The sequence below is a fragment of the Aulonocara sp. 'chitande type north' Nkhata Bay genome, linkage group LG5 (genome assembly GCF_057382095.1).
Source record: "Aulonocara sp. 'chitande type north' Nkhata Bay isolate Kocher_YH1m ecotype deep benthic linkage group LG5, A_spYH_male_GT1.1, whole genome shotgun sequence".
In the NCBI taxonomy this organism is placed as follows: domain Eukaryota; kingdom Metazoa; phylum Chordata; class Actinopteri; order Cichliformes; family Cichlidae; genus Aulonocara; species Aulonocara sp. 'chitande type north' Nkhata Bay.
Genome location: NC_141348.1, coordinates 4,018,742 through 4,035,547, shown reverse-complemented (window position 1 = coordinate 4,035,547; position 16,806 = coordinate 4,018,742). Strand labels below are relative to the sequence as shown.

Genomic DNA, 16,806 nt, shown 5'->3' with positions numbered 1-16,806 from the left:
ACATTTTCATATATGAGCTTTCTATTATTTCATGGCCATTTAATCAATATTAAAATTACAAGCATATCAACAAAGGTGAAGCTGGTTTTTTCCACTTGCTGTCACACAGTCATGGAGGAATACAATAAATACATAATCAGTCATAGATCCTGAACAATGACATTAAAAGAAAGTCTGTGGCTCTAAAAACTAAACAGTATAAAGACATGCTCCAAGCTGCTGTTTCTCTCCTACTCCTCTAGGTTTTCCACTGTCGGCCATCCAGCGATGCTGGAGGGCTACCTGGCCAATGGTGGCCTACACAAAGAGGTCCCAGCTCGGAGGAGCTGAAGAAGATCCTTGCCTTCCTCGTCAGTTTCCTCTTCAGTTCCTATCCCAACAAAACCTTCTTGCACCTATTAGCTCCAAAGAGGCTATGGTGCCCGTGGAGGTCTGGACCTGAGGCCTGTGCTCATCACGTGGATAGAAAACACTCTGACACCATTCTGGAGGTCTGATGGGACTCTGACCAAAACACAGATGAAATAAAACTTGTGGCTGGAGCTTTTAAAATGACTTTTTCACCTCATAGATTAATGCTCATGATTGCATGTTAGCAAGACAGCATCTCCCCAAGGTGAAACTCTCAGGAGACATTTACTCTTAAACTGTAATCTGGTTGAGACTACTTGAGGAGATCTTAGTAGCGAGTATGTGGATTTAGTCTCTTCACCAACAGCAGACAGACCCATGCCAAGAAAGCAGACATGTTCTCAAAGAAAGCCGAGAGCAGAGATTGGAAAAAGCTCAAAAGAAAAAGCTGCAGCTTCAGACAACTATCTGCCTGTAAGGCTGAAAAAGTCCAGTTACGCTCTATTTTGGAAAAGCTCCCAGTTTTGGTAACCTGGACTTTTATTTCCCCTCTTCTGCTACAGATGTTGACTGTGACCTCAGAGGCCAACTGGACCACACAGCTGCAACAGGAGTGAGGGAGAGGAGTCTTCATCCAGCTTCAAAGAAAACATCCAGGTAAAGTGACGTGGATCAGCGGATAAAGCCGTCTCCACTTTCAAAGGAGATCCTCTGAGAGAGAGACTCTCTGAGCCATTTTAGCCTCAAATTATAGGACTTTATAGTACAGCAACACTTTTAAAGGACAAAATTAACATAAACTTTGACTGTAATACAAACAAAGTATTGCATGTGTTTTTAAAACTGTTCCTCCGATGGGCAGGATATCACTATTAGACTGTCCCACCAGCCAACTTCAACAAGAGACCACAGCAGCATTCAGTGATCAGCACAGATGTTCCTCTAACACTCAGCATCTGATCCCTGTTGGTCTGTGTGCTTCTGCTTTTGCTCAGTTAGAAACCCTGCAGCAACCCGACCCAAAACTGTGTCTTCTTGTTGGCCTCAACGTTGAAGTGTCAAACGTCCAACATCTGGAAAGGAAACCACGCCAGTGTACTGTGATGTTTCACCAACATGTGGCAGACGCTGGTCCTGCCTTTCATGCTGACATCAGCAGAGAGCCCCGCCTACCTCAAAGCCTCCCCTGTCATGTACTGATCAGGATGATTATGAAGATGAGCGAGTGCAAATAAGACTGTAAAAGTCCACGAGCAGAATGTTTGGATGCTTTCTAATGATTCATGAATATCATGAGAGTGTTTGTGTGTTTTGTCTTTTCTTTGCTGACGTTTCTTACTAACAAAGACAATTTACGCTCTGTGTGTGTTTTCATCCTTACCAGCCACACTCTAACTGCAATGAAGGAAACAAACTGTAGAAATGGTCGACTCAGTGACTTCATAAAATATTGAAGTGGTTCAGGTAGAGCCAGTTTTTAAATGACCATGAACACTGACCGTATTGTATCTGTACAGCATGTTTTTCTATTAGACAGATTTGTAACAGAGGCCTTGCTCTCAGTAAGTTTGAAATCCTTGTCTGATTTATTTTGTAATCTCTGATCTTTGTGTATCCTGCTCAGTTTGCATGCTGCCTGTAGGAGTTTCTGTCTTTGTATTTGAAGATAATTAATTGAATATACTCAGCTGCTTCCCTTTGGTGCCTCACACATCACTGAAGTTTTTCAGTGTCCAGTTATTTGTTTTTAATAGCTGTTTGAATTCTCTGTATGTTTGACCCTGTAGACTGTTTAATGGACTGCTCGTCTTCCTGTTTGTAACCACTGCCTGTTTAGGACTAAAGATTTGGATTTTTGACTTTAACACAGCCTCTGCGTGTCGTCCCTTTGTGTCCTCGTCCTCTGTGAATGTGTCACAGATGTTTCCATGATAATAACACAGCTTTCCCACAGTGGCTTGCAGCAGCATTTATTCACAGCACATTTGAGAAAGGTTCAGATTAACTCGATGAGTTTATATTCAGAATGATTCTGACAGTGGGCCACTGTGAATTGTGATCTTTCATCAGGTCAGTGTTTAAGTTCAGTATTTCAAAGCAGGAGCTATGAACAGTCATCATGTTGGCATTAGAATTATTATTATTAATCATTATTAATAATGTCGTTACTCATGTATAACCTTGATTAGTATACATGAATTTTATCAATAGTGAAAAATAATGAATAATTCATGTATAACTTTTATTGTGTTTTGTATATTAATTATATTTAAATAGAGATGTTGACACTGTCTCTACAGTAGCATCAATGTAACATACATTATTGGTCCAAGCTGTCATAAATGGGGAGCCTGATCCTTTATTATGAAAACATGACGAGTATTTTTCTTGTCAGTTGGGAAGAAGTTGGTCTTTTTTTCCTTCTTTTTGCTCAGTTTGTCTTTTCTTTGATAACTGAAACTCTGATCAAACCTACTCATGTTTATAGCATGTAAAAGCAACTGACAGTCCGTGGCATTGTTGTTTGTAGAGGTGCAGTGTAGTGGGAGCATAAATCAAAAGAAAACAGTAACATTTATGCAATAAAACATTTGAATGAAAATGAACAGGCCCTTTATGAACTTCAAAGGGATCTGAAAACAACACTTTTTAAAAGAGTATCTTGGGGTGTAGGTGGTCAAAATAGAAAACTGAGCTGAGACTTTAAGTTCAATCCATCCATTCGTTTTTACTTAGGAGGAAGAAATGTCAGGCTGGTGCAGGCTGGTTAGGTGCATGTGGTTATCTTTACCTAAATGAGTTCACTTTGTGGCTGCCAGGTTGGGCAGAAGTACCTGTCCCCTGTTAGGCTTAGTTAGGCTGTTCTCTTCTAATCAGACAAATAAGGCGATGACTTTCTGTGAACAGTATTTCTTATAACTCAGCAGTATAATGCATCATAAAACAATATCATTCATTCACAATAAATCAGCACTCTAATGCAAATCAGTTTAATAAATGCAATAGTTATCAGCTTCTTCTAATTCAGGAGAATAATGCAAACTAAAACTACATAACAATTCACAATCTTTAATTAGGGGTCTAACATGGCATAAGGTAATATTGTAATCCCACAACGGAGATATTTTTCCAAACTGCACGTGTGGACGGGATTAAAAACAAAGAAACAAAAACGGAAACTCTGTGTTTTCAAAAACACCCGTGTGGATGTAGCCAAAGAGGCGGAGCTCCTCTCTTCCATGAGGCTCCTCCAGACTCCGTCCTGCCAAAGTCTGATGGCATTTAAAGAGCTTAACATTAGGACTGTCTGGGGAAGGGAGTGAAAATATTCTACATCTGAAGTCCATGTCAGTGCTGACCACATGCACAGCAGCACTTTGATTGGCTTCTGTGCCGCCGTCTTATTCTGCGAATATGCAGGAGAATTCCAGAGCCTCAGAGTCTGAAAGAGAATTTGATGTTTGCTCTGAGGACAAGTTTGAAGTGCAGCAATGGAGCAACGTAAAAGTCCTTCAAACAGCACTGCAGAGTTATTGTACACAGCAAATCCAGCATGTCCAAATTAACACTGTCGGATTTGATTTCAACACTATTAAAGTGTCTATATGGGTCCACACCAGAGAGTGTTAATTTAACTCCTTTTGGAGAGTTGGTACGTTAACTCTGATTTAGTGTTAAACACCAAATCTGTCTGGAGTTGATAATTTAACACTTGGTGTTAAGAGTTTATATATTAACTCTCAAAGAGTATTTTAGTTTAACTACGTAAGAGTTATCTTCTAATTCATCTAAAAAGCGGTAATTTTACTGTTCTGAACTTATAGAAATTTCCTTTGGAAATAAACATTTACTAAAAAGACGCAATGGTTTTTGAAAAACATTTATTCTGAACTGTGCACCACAATTTCAAAACATTTTCTGAAAGATGTAACAGTATACATGTTCTCACTTTCATTAGAATTTTGTTTATCAAAAGGTCTGACATGGTAAATGCAAATAACAGCATCTCATCACTTATTTCTTCAATACAATATGCATGTCCTTCATTCATCACTTTGTGGAACTTCAACGCACTTCTGCTCTCCCCCATATTCCATCTTCACAAGCATATCCTGTACGGAGATTGAATAAAAATTAGTTGACACTAATTAATGGCACAAATAATCCAGTAAACAATTGCAGCACAGTAAAAAAAAAAAGGAATCCTCTTTGAGCCATTACTTGTGTAAAGTATTTTCCCAAAAGACAAAGACACAGGCAACAGGTAATACTGAACTAAATGTAAAACCTCAACCTTTTTCATTTTTACCTAAACCGTGTACACAAAACTCTGGAGGGATCTATGCTAACGTAGAATCCAGTCAGGACGCCTGCTACTGCCATTTGCTCGTTTTTTTTTTTATGGGCGATCGTTTTCAGGCTTCAAGTAGCACCATTATACCAACATTTCACATTCTAGACATTGTTTTAGGTGTATTTGACCAAAGGTTTGACTGGAAATTCACATGCAAGCTTTTTTCAAGGCTGTGGTATTTGCCCGCAAACAATACCTTTCAGCTAGCTAAAACAGAATATTATGCTATCAGCGAGCAACGTGGCTAATGCCTTTCACACAGCTTTGTCTCAACTCCAAAGAGCCACAGAAGTAAAAGCTCATAATAATAATTGAAACAATCTTTGAAAAAATGACTTACCAAGCATGGCAAACAACTCAAATATGTAGAGCAAAATGTTCTGAAACGGCTTCACTTCAGCTTCGATTGGAGCCGTGCTGGGGGCGGAGTCTGTGAATTTACTCTGTTGGTGTCATAGCCCCTGTAGGAGTTCAGAGTTAAGAGGTCAAGAGTTAATGTTTCCATTGTAACACCTCCAGATTTGACAGAGAAACAATCATTTTTAACACTCGATTTTAACTACTATCATTTTACACCTCAGAGTTACATTAAAAGAATGTGACTCTGCTTAGAGTAAAATTAACTCTACTTTTGCAAGGAGACTATTAACACCAAAAAATTTAACACTTTTGAATTTGCTGTGTAGGGATGTTTCATTTGATTTGATGGTACTTCAGTGGTGACCTGTCCTGGGTGTACCCCGCCTCTCGCCCTGTGGTGGGTGGGGTCGACTCCTCTCTGACTCTGGTTGGATGATAAAGGGATAATAAAAGAGATTAAAAATGCGCAGTAAGAGTAACGTATAGTTGCTCTGACTTTATATCTCCATGATATCAGCTGTTTGTGAGGCTGCAGCACATGAAAAATGAACTCTGCGTGTGTTTTTGTATTGAAGTACCCGTCAGATTTAGTTAGTCGTTGACTCTGTTCCGGATCCTTCTGGTCCTCGTTAAACCCGGGGTCAGTGTTTTCATTGTACTGCACTTGGTTGTGTTGAGCTACAGTTGAGATTTTTATGCAGGCACTGACAGAGATCCTCATCATGATTCAAAACTTAACAGGTTATTATCTCCACTTATTGACTCCAACTTGTGAAGAAAATAACACAAAACTATCATCGACTTCATATTTGGGTGGCAGAAACAGACTTCCACAGTCAGGTCGTGCAGTCTGCAGAAAACTGGAAGCACTCATCTTTGGCAAATCATTTTCCAAACTATAAAACAATAGAGACATAAAACTGTGGGCTCATGTTGCTGTCCACGCATTTTATTACAATAAATCTGGCTGGGCCATCTCTCCTTTCAAGTACAGCGACGACTGATAACTCCATTAACTTTTCCCTTATTATAACAGCCAGATCTCCCAGCGATACGACTGTAATCTCATTGAATACAGAATAAAAAGTATTATTTGGGTCACATTGCAGCAATAGTTCTGAATTTGACACATAGTCAGTAGTTTCAAAGAAAATGTAACCTGCGTGACCTCAAATGAAACTTCACAAGCTTTCGTGTTGATCGCTTTGAGAGACGGGGCCGGTCTGGGATCCTTTTGTGTGGTTTCAGCTCGTTTGCACAGACACATTTGATTGTTTGATCCTGTTTCCACTGTTGAGATCCTGATGAAATTTTCTTCATAATGACCCGGCAGAGTCATTATGAAGCAAATTAGCTCGGCAATAGGAAGTTGAATTTTTCTTTCAGGGTTCAAACAGAAAACCACAAACACATTTAGACTGAGCTCAAACCAACAGAGGGCTTTGGTGAAGATGAAAAGATTTTCAAGCACCCGAGCACACCGTGTGAGTCTTTACAAAAATCAAAAGCAACCCTCTTGACCCTGGAGGTCCCTCAGTCCTCTAAAACAAAACCACGTTAATCACATTGTATTTCATGACAAGCTGTCAGAGGCATTAAAACCATGATATATCCACAGACTGTATATGAAAGATGGACACAATCACTGTGACATCACTCGCTGGGTTTGGTTTCTTCTTAGAGCACAAAATATGTGAGCAGTGCCGCTGCTGGTCTGCACTGTATGAATGTGCACTATTTACTAGAGATGGACGATCCGATAATACAACACGTTCTCACTCCCAACTCGTCAAACGTGTGACGCATGGTCAGGCTCCCTCTGCTGCACTTATGGACGCGCAGGGTACCCCTCTCGCGTCGGGAATTGACGTGAAGGGTCCTCCGATTGAAGAGATTGCCGCGGAAGTGCCTGCTGTCGGTATATTTAGACATTTTCCAAATCACATTGTAGTGACGTATACTGAACACAATAAATTATATAATGTAAACAACTACCTGAAAAACAGGTAGAACGATACTTTTGTATCGTTTATTGCATTTACGGAGGGAGTGATGTATGCTGGGTAATGGCACAGCTAGCTACTGGGTGACTTTATTCACCCGCTTCGGCTGTTATCAGTCCATACAATGGGCGTTATTAGCACAAATCAGTCCCATAGATATGGGCCATCTCCTGCTAGATTGTTCAGAAGGTTGTTCTCATCCATCCAGATGGAGGATCACTAACAGGAGCGTGGAAGACTCCAGAATCCACTCTGGCTGGAACCCGGTGGATATGCAGTGGGTACAGGTAAGACCATTTAAACGGACAGCATTTATAGAATGACTATTAAAAGTCAGCGAGTGTCAGTAATGTTAATGTGGTTATCTTAGTAATACACCGAGTGCTAATATAACAGCTTTAAGATGCATTTGTAGATGTTATTACGTGTTTTACCGTCTTTATGGTGCTAGCTTAAAGTTACGGTGTAAATGTTAGCTTATATTGGAGGAAAGCTGTTACTGTTTAAACGATGTTAGCACAGAAATATTAGCTTCTGTCATGACTGATGAAGTTACTAGTTAATAAAGTTTCCAGTAAAGTGTTTAATCGCAGCCACAGATTGACAGCAAATATCTCGATTAGCTTCAGTGCATCTATAATAAATATGTGCAAGTTTCAGTGCTTCGTTTAAACTGTATGTGTCTGTATCATGGGATGGATACACCCTTAACAAAACAAAGAAAATATTACAAAACCAATTTTCCCCTCATGCTGTCGGACGCGCCTCGAGGAACCAGCTCCATTTAAAACATCACAGTCAGCTGTAAAGTGTCGTTTCAGTTTTTATACAACGTCAAAGAGCTTCATGTTTGAACAATCAGCTTATGAACAGGAATAAGATCTGCACGGTCTGGTTCTGGTTGGATGCAAACAAACAGCTGTGTGTTAATCCAGCAGCAGGACATGCTGGAGGATGGAGCTCAGCTGAAACGACCCATGAAGTCCTCACCGGCTCTCATGTTTACCATCAGGACCAATCCCTGCAACTGAAATATAATCTACTAAATATCTGAGTTGAGAAGGTTGTGTTAGCGTGTGGTGAGTGCAGGATGGGGAACTCCATCCTAACGACAAATTTCATTTCCTTAAAAAGGCATCAAGAGAAGCTTTGAAGGTAAAATGAAGGTTTTAGTGTGAAACTGTTTTATCACAGCTGCAGGAAGCTGCAGATTTATGAATACAGAGAAGGATGTAGTTTCACATATTTCCAGACAAAGCCATAAATGCTTCTTAATCAATGCCAGTAATATACTGCTTCCTGCTTTTAAGCTTGGGCGAGCCGTAGATGCTGAAATATTGCACCATTCTTACAAATAAAGCAAACAAATGAAGAAATGTATTTCTATGATCTTACTCCATGGCCACGTTCATACATGTGAAAGTCTCCATCCTGTGTCCTTCACTTATCTTTATCCCAGGTGTGAATTGTTCACAGGACTTAAAAGAAGGACGTGTCTGTGGAAAAGGCTCCGGTCAACCTAAACTCCTCCCTCATCAGGACACAGAAGAGCCGCTGAGGCAGCGCCTTGGAGTACGCTGCTGGTCGCGGCACACAAGATCTCCCGGCCTGCTGGAGGAGGGAAGTCTGGTACTCTGCTGCTTCCCCCAGTTTGCTTCTTGTCAGATCCCAAGTCCTTATCGACGGGCGCCAGAAGGGCAGCCTAAAAGGGCAAAGGTCAAATGTTAGCAAACAGCAACTGATTCTGAAGAAATGTGCTGTGTGAGGTGGACACGTGGATATTCAGAAGTACTGTAACCGAGTCTCCCACAGAGACCTGATCCAGACTACAGCTCACAAACACAGCTCCTCTACTAACACCTCACTGCAGCTGCACGCTGCTGATCCTGTCTGTGATTAGAAATGATTTCAATAAAGTAAAACAGAGGCTCGTTTTCTATGAGCGTAAACAGGGATCTCTTTTTCAGTCTCAGTGTAACAAACATGTTTACTAGAGCAGGGCGATATGGCCAAAAATATTTATCACGATATATATTTGAAAATTTGCGATAACGATATAACTGACGATATAATTGATGCGAGACAAAATACAACTCCACAACATTACTAGCGCAAAAAGACAACCTTCCATTTATTTTCACTTAAACAAGAAGCTGTTTTTTATGTACATTAAAGCTTTATAAAAATGTAACAGTGCAAATGCAAATTCCTTGCTGAAAGTTTAACCAAAAGGCATTTCCAGTAGAAATGGGCTGACATATCCTGAGCATAACCATGTATAATATCCACTGAAGTTAAAAAGAGCTGCTTTGCAACATTAAACTGCAGTGTGCAGTACGTAGTTTTCGGTGCACGGGATTATAACGCACATTAAGCGAAACAAAGCAGTCAGATAAATCAAACTTTATTAAACTCATTCTTCCTCCACTTCTGTACCATTGATTCATTAATGTTGAATTCTCTGGCAGCTGCTCTATTCCCATGTTGTTGCAGTATATTAATGACTAACCTCGTATTGTGGATGGATTATCTCAGTTGTTCTCCTGACTGAAGTTTGGTCCGTTTACAGCATCCTGCCATGCGATTGTATTTGTCTCTAACCATCAGGAACCTTCACGTTAACTTTTATAAGTGGAAAAGTGTTAGTGTTCGTCCTCCAGCTTCACTGTTTATGTTATGCTAACATAGCTGTGTCGCTAGCGATCACGTAGCACATCATTATATACACCAGCTAGCCCAACTTCAGTAACCCTACAAACGTCACTGCTGTTTAGTTTCCTGTCTTCATTTATGTTGGAAGTGGTAGCAGAGCTGTACGTTTGAATTTTTTCAGAAATCTCTCAGTCAGAACATGCTATATCATGCTTAGGTAACTAGCGAAACTAGCGAGCTAACTTCCGCTAGCTTCCTGCTAACTTCTAACTCCGTTAAATGTAATAACTTTTGTTTTCATGGATGCCTGGAAGTTAAACTTCATAGTTACACCTGGTAAAGCAGCAATGCTGATCGTTTTATTAAAGATGAAAGAATTTAGACAGTTTTTAACGCTCAGTGATGCTGCAGTGTTTGTTTGACCTGAACCATATGGAGTTTAGGACCCAGATTACTCCCAGATTTAAGAGCATCTTAGTCCGACAAATACGACAGTAACGACGGCCGCTTGCATGTTCTGCAAAAAAAATGTGCTTTGTTGTGTATCTGACGGACAAACACCAAACCAGTTCCACATCACTGAAGTTGCACCATTTTTACAAACCAATTCTGGTTCATCTGTTTCACTCAACAATCGGCCATGTGCGTATGAAAACAAAGGCACTGCGCATGCGCGTTTTACTCATATTCTATCGCGATATTTCATTTTCCTATCATTGCCTAACATTATACCAGTATTACCGTGAACGGTATAATATGGCCCAGCCCTAATGTTTACTGAATAAGTCTTTCAGTAAACATGTTTTTGTTAATTCAGTAAAATCTGCAAAGATGACTTGTACTGTTGGCAGCAACAAACAGAGACAACAGAGTGTGGGACAGACAGGAAGTCAGGACACGTCTATGTGCTTCACAGTGGGACTAGAACATGAACCACAGGCAGCAAGTGAAACGTGCAAACCTCCACGTCACCAAAAACACCCTGCAGGTCCCATCAGAGCAACGGCAGAGAAAACAGATGAAACATCTGTTAGAGAGAAAAACGCTTCACTGCTTTCTTACCTGTATGACACCAAAAGGGTTTTGTTTTTTTAATAATAAAGGCTTCATGTTTTACAGTTAAAGGTAAAGCTCATGCAAACATGCAGGCTTATTTGTCTGATCAATGCAAAAGTTCAAACATGTCTCTTTCAAGCCTCATTATCAGCTGAGATCATAGTAAAGAACAGACAGGATCCTGATCCATCTGTTCTTTATATAATTACTGTTTGTACTGTAATGTAGAATATCATGGACATAATACACAGACTGCAGCCTAAATACTGCTAAAAACAGCCCTTTTTATTTTTAAGGTTTTACGTATTAACCTTTTATTATAAAAGTCACCTGATCCTTAGCAGGTGTGTATACAGAAATACACCAGGTCATTATTTAAGCAAAGCGAAGCCAAACTGCTCCTGTGTGACAGATGAAGTCCACCTTTAAACAGCATTTAGATGCTGCTAATGAAACTCGATTAGTGGCAGCACTGGTCTGTGGGCTGGGAACACTGGTGCCACCAGTACAGCGCGCACTTTTCACAGCGCCATCATGTGGATCAAACTGTATTCTGGGTCAAACCTGATGTTTTATCATTTACACTGAACAAAAATATAAACGCAACACTTTTGTTTTTGCTCCTGTTTTCCATGAGCTGAACTCAAAGATATGAAACATTTTCTACAAACACAAAAGACCCGACACTCGCAAGCAATGTTCCCTCTAAGCTGCGCGCGTGCACAATTGCGCGCTGCTGGCACAATTGTGCACTGCTGGCACGGGCTCTGCACAGAAAATCTGCGTTGCGCACAAAAAAAAAAAAAATCACCTGAATTGAAATTAAAATGAAAACTTTAACAATTCTGTTCTGCAGTGTTAGTCAGTGACTGGCTGCTCCCGTATGGGATCAGAACGAGGCCACCTTATCCCGTAGTCCAGCCAATCACACGATTCACATTCGTATATACGCAGCTGATCAACGTGGCTGACAGGCTATGACAGCGTCCTTATGTGCGACACCGGTGTTTTAGCAAAGCGGCTGATGTGGCGTGTACAACCATTGGAGACGTGAGCAGGACAGACGGAACAACTGACGGACAAAGTGTGGACTTTATACCAGTTTTTAAATTGTGTTGATCGGCCGCGTAAAACCAGAGTTATGATAAAAATATCTGCAATGTTTGTTTTTCTTCCTGAATACTGTCGTTGTTTATATTTACTGCGGGAAGAAACGGTAAAAACGCCGTTTTATAAGGAAAACGCTCGAAAGCCTGTGAGCCAAAACAACACCAAAACAAACCCCCACCAGCCTTTCCTATTGGTGGAAAAATGCACCATGTCGACCAATCAAAAAATGATATGGCAACATGACATTTAGTTGTTTAGGAAGGGGGAAGTTTTAGGAGTGACGGCGGTGTTTGAGATGCGATTGCCAAGTTTAGCACAAATCTTGTGTAGTTAGTGTGTAGTGTAGTCAATAGTTTTGTTGTGGGTGTCAGAACAATGAGGCGACTGCTGAGTGTTACAGGTGTTACAGCAGTGATACATCTCCTGTTGTCAGGCCTGCAGGTATCAGGCTGTTGTTCTCCTTCATCTCATAGTGGACAGAAATTATTTTTTGGAGCGGCACAAATAATTTGTGTGGCATCAGATTTGATGCAGAACAGCTGATTGTTCTGTAAATAGTTTGAAATGTTTATTTAAAAAACACCTTGGCTGCATTTTTAGGTAAACAGCTGCAAAAAACTCTGTTTGCAAAACTCAGTTACTTTTTTGAAGAAGTAACTATATAATTAATTGCCCAACATTGGTCATTATTTACTGTATTTTGCAGACAGAGTTACAGACTCTCTCTCAGACCACAGACTCATAATACAAGTCAGAGCTTTATTTAAAGAAAGTTGTGTTTTCAAAATTGAAGTTCAAGTTATTCTTACTTCCATTAGTGTTAACATGCTGCACAGGTCATGAAGAAGATTGTTTTAATTTTCATTGTAAGTGGGCTAAAGCAGTTAATTAAAAGTAGTCTAACATAAATGTAAATGCTGTAATTTGATTATTTTAATAAACATGTAACTTGGATGCTGGCGTGACCACAGTGCACACGTCTGCTGTTACTCACAGTGGTCCAAGGGACGCGCAGGGAGTTTGTGTGTTCGCTCAGACACATGAAACATTACAGGGAACATTGCTCGCAAACACTGTTCACAAATCTGTCTAAATGTGTGTTAGTGAGAACTTCTCATTAGCTGAGATAATCCATCCCACCTCACAGGTGTGGCATGTCAAGGTGCTGATTAGACAGCATGAATATTGCACAGGTGTGTCTGAGACTGCCCACAATAAAAGGCCACTCTGAAATATGCCGTACATGTGTAGCACAATGACACACATGTCGCAAAACCAGTCAGGATCCGGTTCAGCTCATGGAAACAAAAGTGTTGTGTTTATATTTGTGTTCAGTGTAACAAATACTGAGACGTGTAATAATGTCGTGTGTTGTTCATCTCAGGACGCTGCAAAGAACCAGATTATTTTTATTATCCTGTTTGTCTGTTATGTGAACCTTTAGAGAGGATGTACCTTATAATGACTGAGTGTGTTTATCGCACTATGTTAAATGTAACTGTGAGCGACACGAGGCTTACTGCTCATGGTTACCTCATCAGTGGTGAAGTCAGCCAGCCTGATGCAAGAAACAGGAAGAAGAAAAGGATGAAAGAGCAACACACAGATGAAAAACAAAAACAGACTTTCTAACCGACAGAGCTGAAATCTGAACATGTCACCAGCTGCAGGAGGCAACGCTCTGAACCACGTCGTTCCTCCTCCAGATGGAGCTTTCACTGCCTATAGTCTCTTGACATACAATGGTTGGATTCTCCTATGATACTGTATCAGCTGAGCCTCAAATTCTTATGATCTCGAGCTTCTTCAGTCTCAGTGAATCCTTAGTTGGCTCAGATGCATCATCTGGTGTTTGAGTGTAACAAGGTGGTTGTAACACAAAAGGAGTGTAAACAGGTGAGTGTGGTTTGTAGTGTAAACTAAAGCAGCGTGTCTAACCAACCACATCTCCAGGGCTGAATCAGGTGACCACGAGCCATCGCTCCACAGCTGCTGAGGGAGCTACAACCCTCATTCAGCCTTTCACAGACATACGGCAATGAACTGTATGAACAATAAACTTTATTCATACACACAAATCCCTTTAAGGTTGTGTCAGCGAGGGCAAACGTGCCACATCAAATACATGGAGCTACAAGCTGTGGTGACCCACTGTCAGTAAGGGAGCTTTATTACACACACACAGCATCACAACAACAGTTACCTCAAGCTGCTTCTATGTTATAAGGCAAAGACCCTGCAGTTACACAGGAAACATTAGGTGACCGTCTGTGAGCGACAGTGGGAACCAAAGCCTCTAACATCCATCGATAGATGAGGGGCAGACGGACTGAATGCAGAGAGGTCTACTAACACATGTTGAGTGAAGAAGAAACACCCAGTGCATTATGGGGAACTTAGACCTATAACTTAGACCTGTGAGCCTTAGCATATGCTACTTCCAGGGCATAGCGCTTAGTTTCCGGTGTGATATTCGCTCCTTGTTCACGGTCGGGTTTTTCAACCAAATGGACGAATCCAGTGGCGATTTACATTTCTCGAGATGTCGAATGTATCTGTAGATGATGTTGATCGACTTGTCGATATTTTTTCCCCCCGCGCCTCAGAGAGAGACAGGATTCAAATTTTATACTTCTCAGTATTTGTATACAGCGCTCCCTCGTTTATCGCGGGAGTTACGTTCTAAAAATAAAATGCGATTGGTGAAATCTGAAGTAGCCAACTTTATTTTTTACAATTATTATAGATGTTTTAAGGTAAAACCCCTCACTACACACTTTATACACTCAGACAGACATGAACATTTTCACACGTTTCTCTCTTGTTTAAGCTCTCAAAGTTCAAACCTTCGTAGACAAATAAGTCCAGTATTACAGAAACCAAAGATCAAACCGTGTTTTCAGGTCCAGCACATGAGAACAGAGCAGCTGAGAGATAATTCAACATCAATGAATCATTAATGAATCAATGAATCAGCGATTCTGTACAGGAGAGACGGCACGGAGGAGATCAACAATAGTCTGCAGCCAATCAGGACGCAGAACACAAAGCGCTGTGCGCAAAAAAAAAAAAAAGCATGCAAACTTGCACAAAAAAAATGTACGAAACAGCGAGGCCGCGTTATAGCGAGGGACCGCGGTAATTTTGAAGGTACGTCACAACATACCCTTCGTAAATACTCATGCATAGAGACCCTTACCACGGTTTGTTGACATGCTGTGTAGGTGTGTACTTGACTAGCAGGGAAACCTTTGACTATTGTTCACCTGTAGTTTGAATGCTGAACATCTGCCTGTTTAAATCATAAGAACTGTCACTATACATGTAAATTAATCAGAATGGTTTTTTTTGTATGTAATTTGTATAGTATTTTTTTCTCTCTTATTTCTTTTCTAAATGTACTTGTATATTGTTCACATGTTGAAATAAATTACCAATCAATCAATCAATACAGAGATGTGCTTCTGATTCTGTAATGCAGTTCTGCTTGTGTTGAGTGATGTAAACCACCAATCGATCTGCACGCTTCAAACCTCAAAACTGATCATTTGATTTTTTTTATGACACAGCAGTGGTGAGTGTTCCCACCTTCTGCTCTTTGTAACTTAACGCCATCTTTCTGTTTTCATATTTTGGACATGATTTTGGAGTCCATCTTTGCAGCAGCAATTGACCGCAAAGTAAAGCTACCGGAAATGTACAACCCTGCATCCGATCTTAAAACAGGAAGTTAGCATTTTCTCGTGCACAGGGTCTATTGCAGACTAATTAAGGTTGCTGATCCAACCCTAACTATGTGCTTTATCAAAGAGGAAAGTTTTGTCTGTCACCTGAATCCAAACTGGAAGCTGGTTCCACAGAAGAGGGGCCTGAAAACTGAAGGCTCTGCCTCCCATTGTACTTTTAAATACTCTAGGAACAACAAGTAGGCCTGCAGAGCGAGAGCGAAGTGCTCTAATAGGGTGATATGGTACTACAAGGTCATTAAGATAAGATGGGGCCTGATTATTTAAGACCTTGTATGTGAGGAGCAGGATTTTGGATTCATGTTCCAGTTGATGCATCAGAGTCAATCTGGGATCCAGTGTGGAGCACATGGACACTTTTAAGGCTTAAAGAACAAACCGATGATTCGATTAGATACTCGGCTCCATCTCTGGAGTCACGGCCACCAAAGCTTTGTTTCTGCTAACACTGTAAACATATACAAATGCACATTAATAGTTGTTACTGCAGAAAGAGAAAAAGAAGCGTCAAAGACAGGAAGGAGATCTGCTCCACTGTGGAGAGAGCTGCACAACTTTGTTCCTGCAGAATTGTCACACAGTCAAACTGATAATTCTTCATTTTTCATTGATAGTTAAACAGACTGGTTCTTATAGCTCTGAACTAGAGATGGCACGATACCACTTTTTTATGTCCGATACCGATACCGATATCATAAATTTGGATATCTGCCGATACCGATATGAATCCGATATGGTGTTTTTTAATCAACAAAACTGTTTTTTAAATATCTTGCTGCATTTTGTATAAGTTCATACTCAAGTTTAAAACAACAACTACACTAAAGCTATTCTGTTATACCTGTATACAAAAAAAATATTTCATAGTTCAGCAATACTGATCAATCTAATAAACTTAAACCTACACCATCCTCCCTATTCTGGTATTTTAAAGAGTACTTAGCATAAATATTAAGCAACCTAACTAATAGGGTTCCAACTCCCAGCAACAACAAAAATAAATAAATAAAAAATAGGGAACCACCCCTCACGCTCCACCTCATGATGCTTAATCGACGTAATCAACCTTAATTTAATGCAGTGTGAAAAAAAAATGCACAGAAATCAATTATTTTTCAAGAAATATTAAATAGATTCAACATCTTTCTTCAACAAAATTGCAGACTGCACAGAT

At 40.3% G+C, this 16,806-nt stretch overlaps 1 protein-coding gene and 1 pseudogene across 2 annotated transcripts in view; one reads left to right on the top strand and one right to left on the bottom strand.

Annotated features, from left to right (window-relative positions):
- The window catches only part of LOC147329717 (uncharacterized), a 42,285-nt gene extending 39,867 nt beyond the window's left edge, over window positions 1-2,418 (top strand). The window contains exons 5-7 of the mRNA XM_086291019.1: window positions 243-491; window positions 915-1,008; window positions 1,347-2,418. Coding sequence (XP_086147145.1) covers window positions 243-491; window positions 915-968 — 303 coding nt within the window. The 3' untranslated portion in view covers window positions 969-1,008; window positions 1,347-2,418. The remainder of the gene's footprint in view (window positions 1-242; window positions 492-914; window positions 1,009-1,346) is intronic.
- A 1,805-nt stretch (window positions 2,419-4,223) lies between these two features.
- LOC147329716 (rab3 GTPase-activating protein catalytic subunit-like) overlaps window positions 4,224-16,806 on the bottom strand; it is a 28,750-nt pseudogene continuing 16,167 nt past the window's right edge. Inside the window, exons 14-15 of the transcript XR_015128977.1 lie at window positions 5,046-8,770; window positions 4,224-4,463 (exon numbers count right to left, since the gene is read on the bottom strand). The product of XR_015128977.1 is annotated as a rab3 GTPase-activating protein catalytic subunit-like (transcript). The remainder of the gene's footprint in view (window positions 4,464-5,045; window positions 8,771-16,806) is intronic.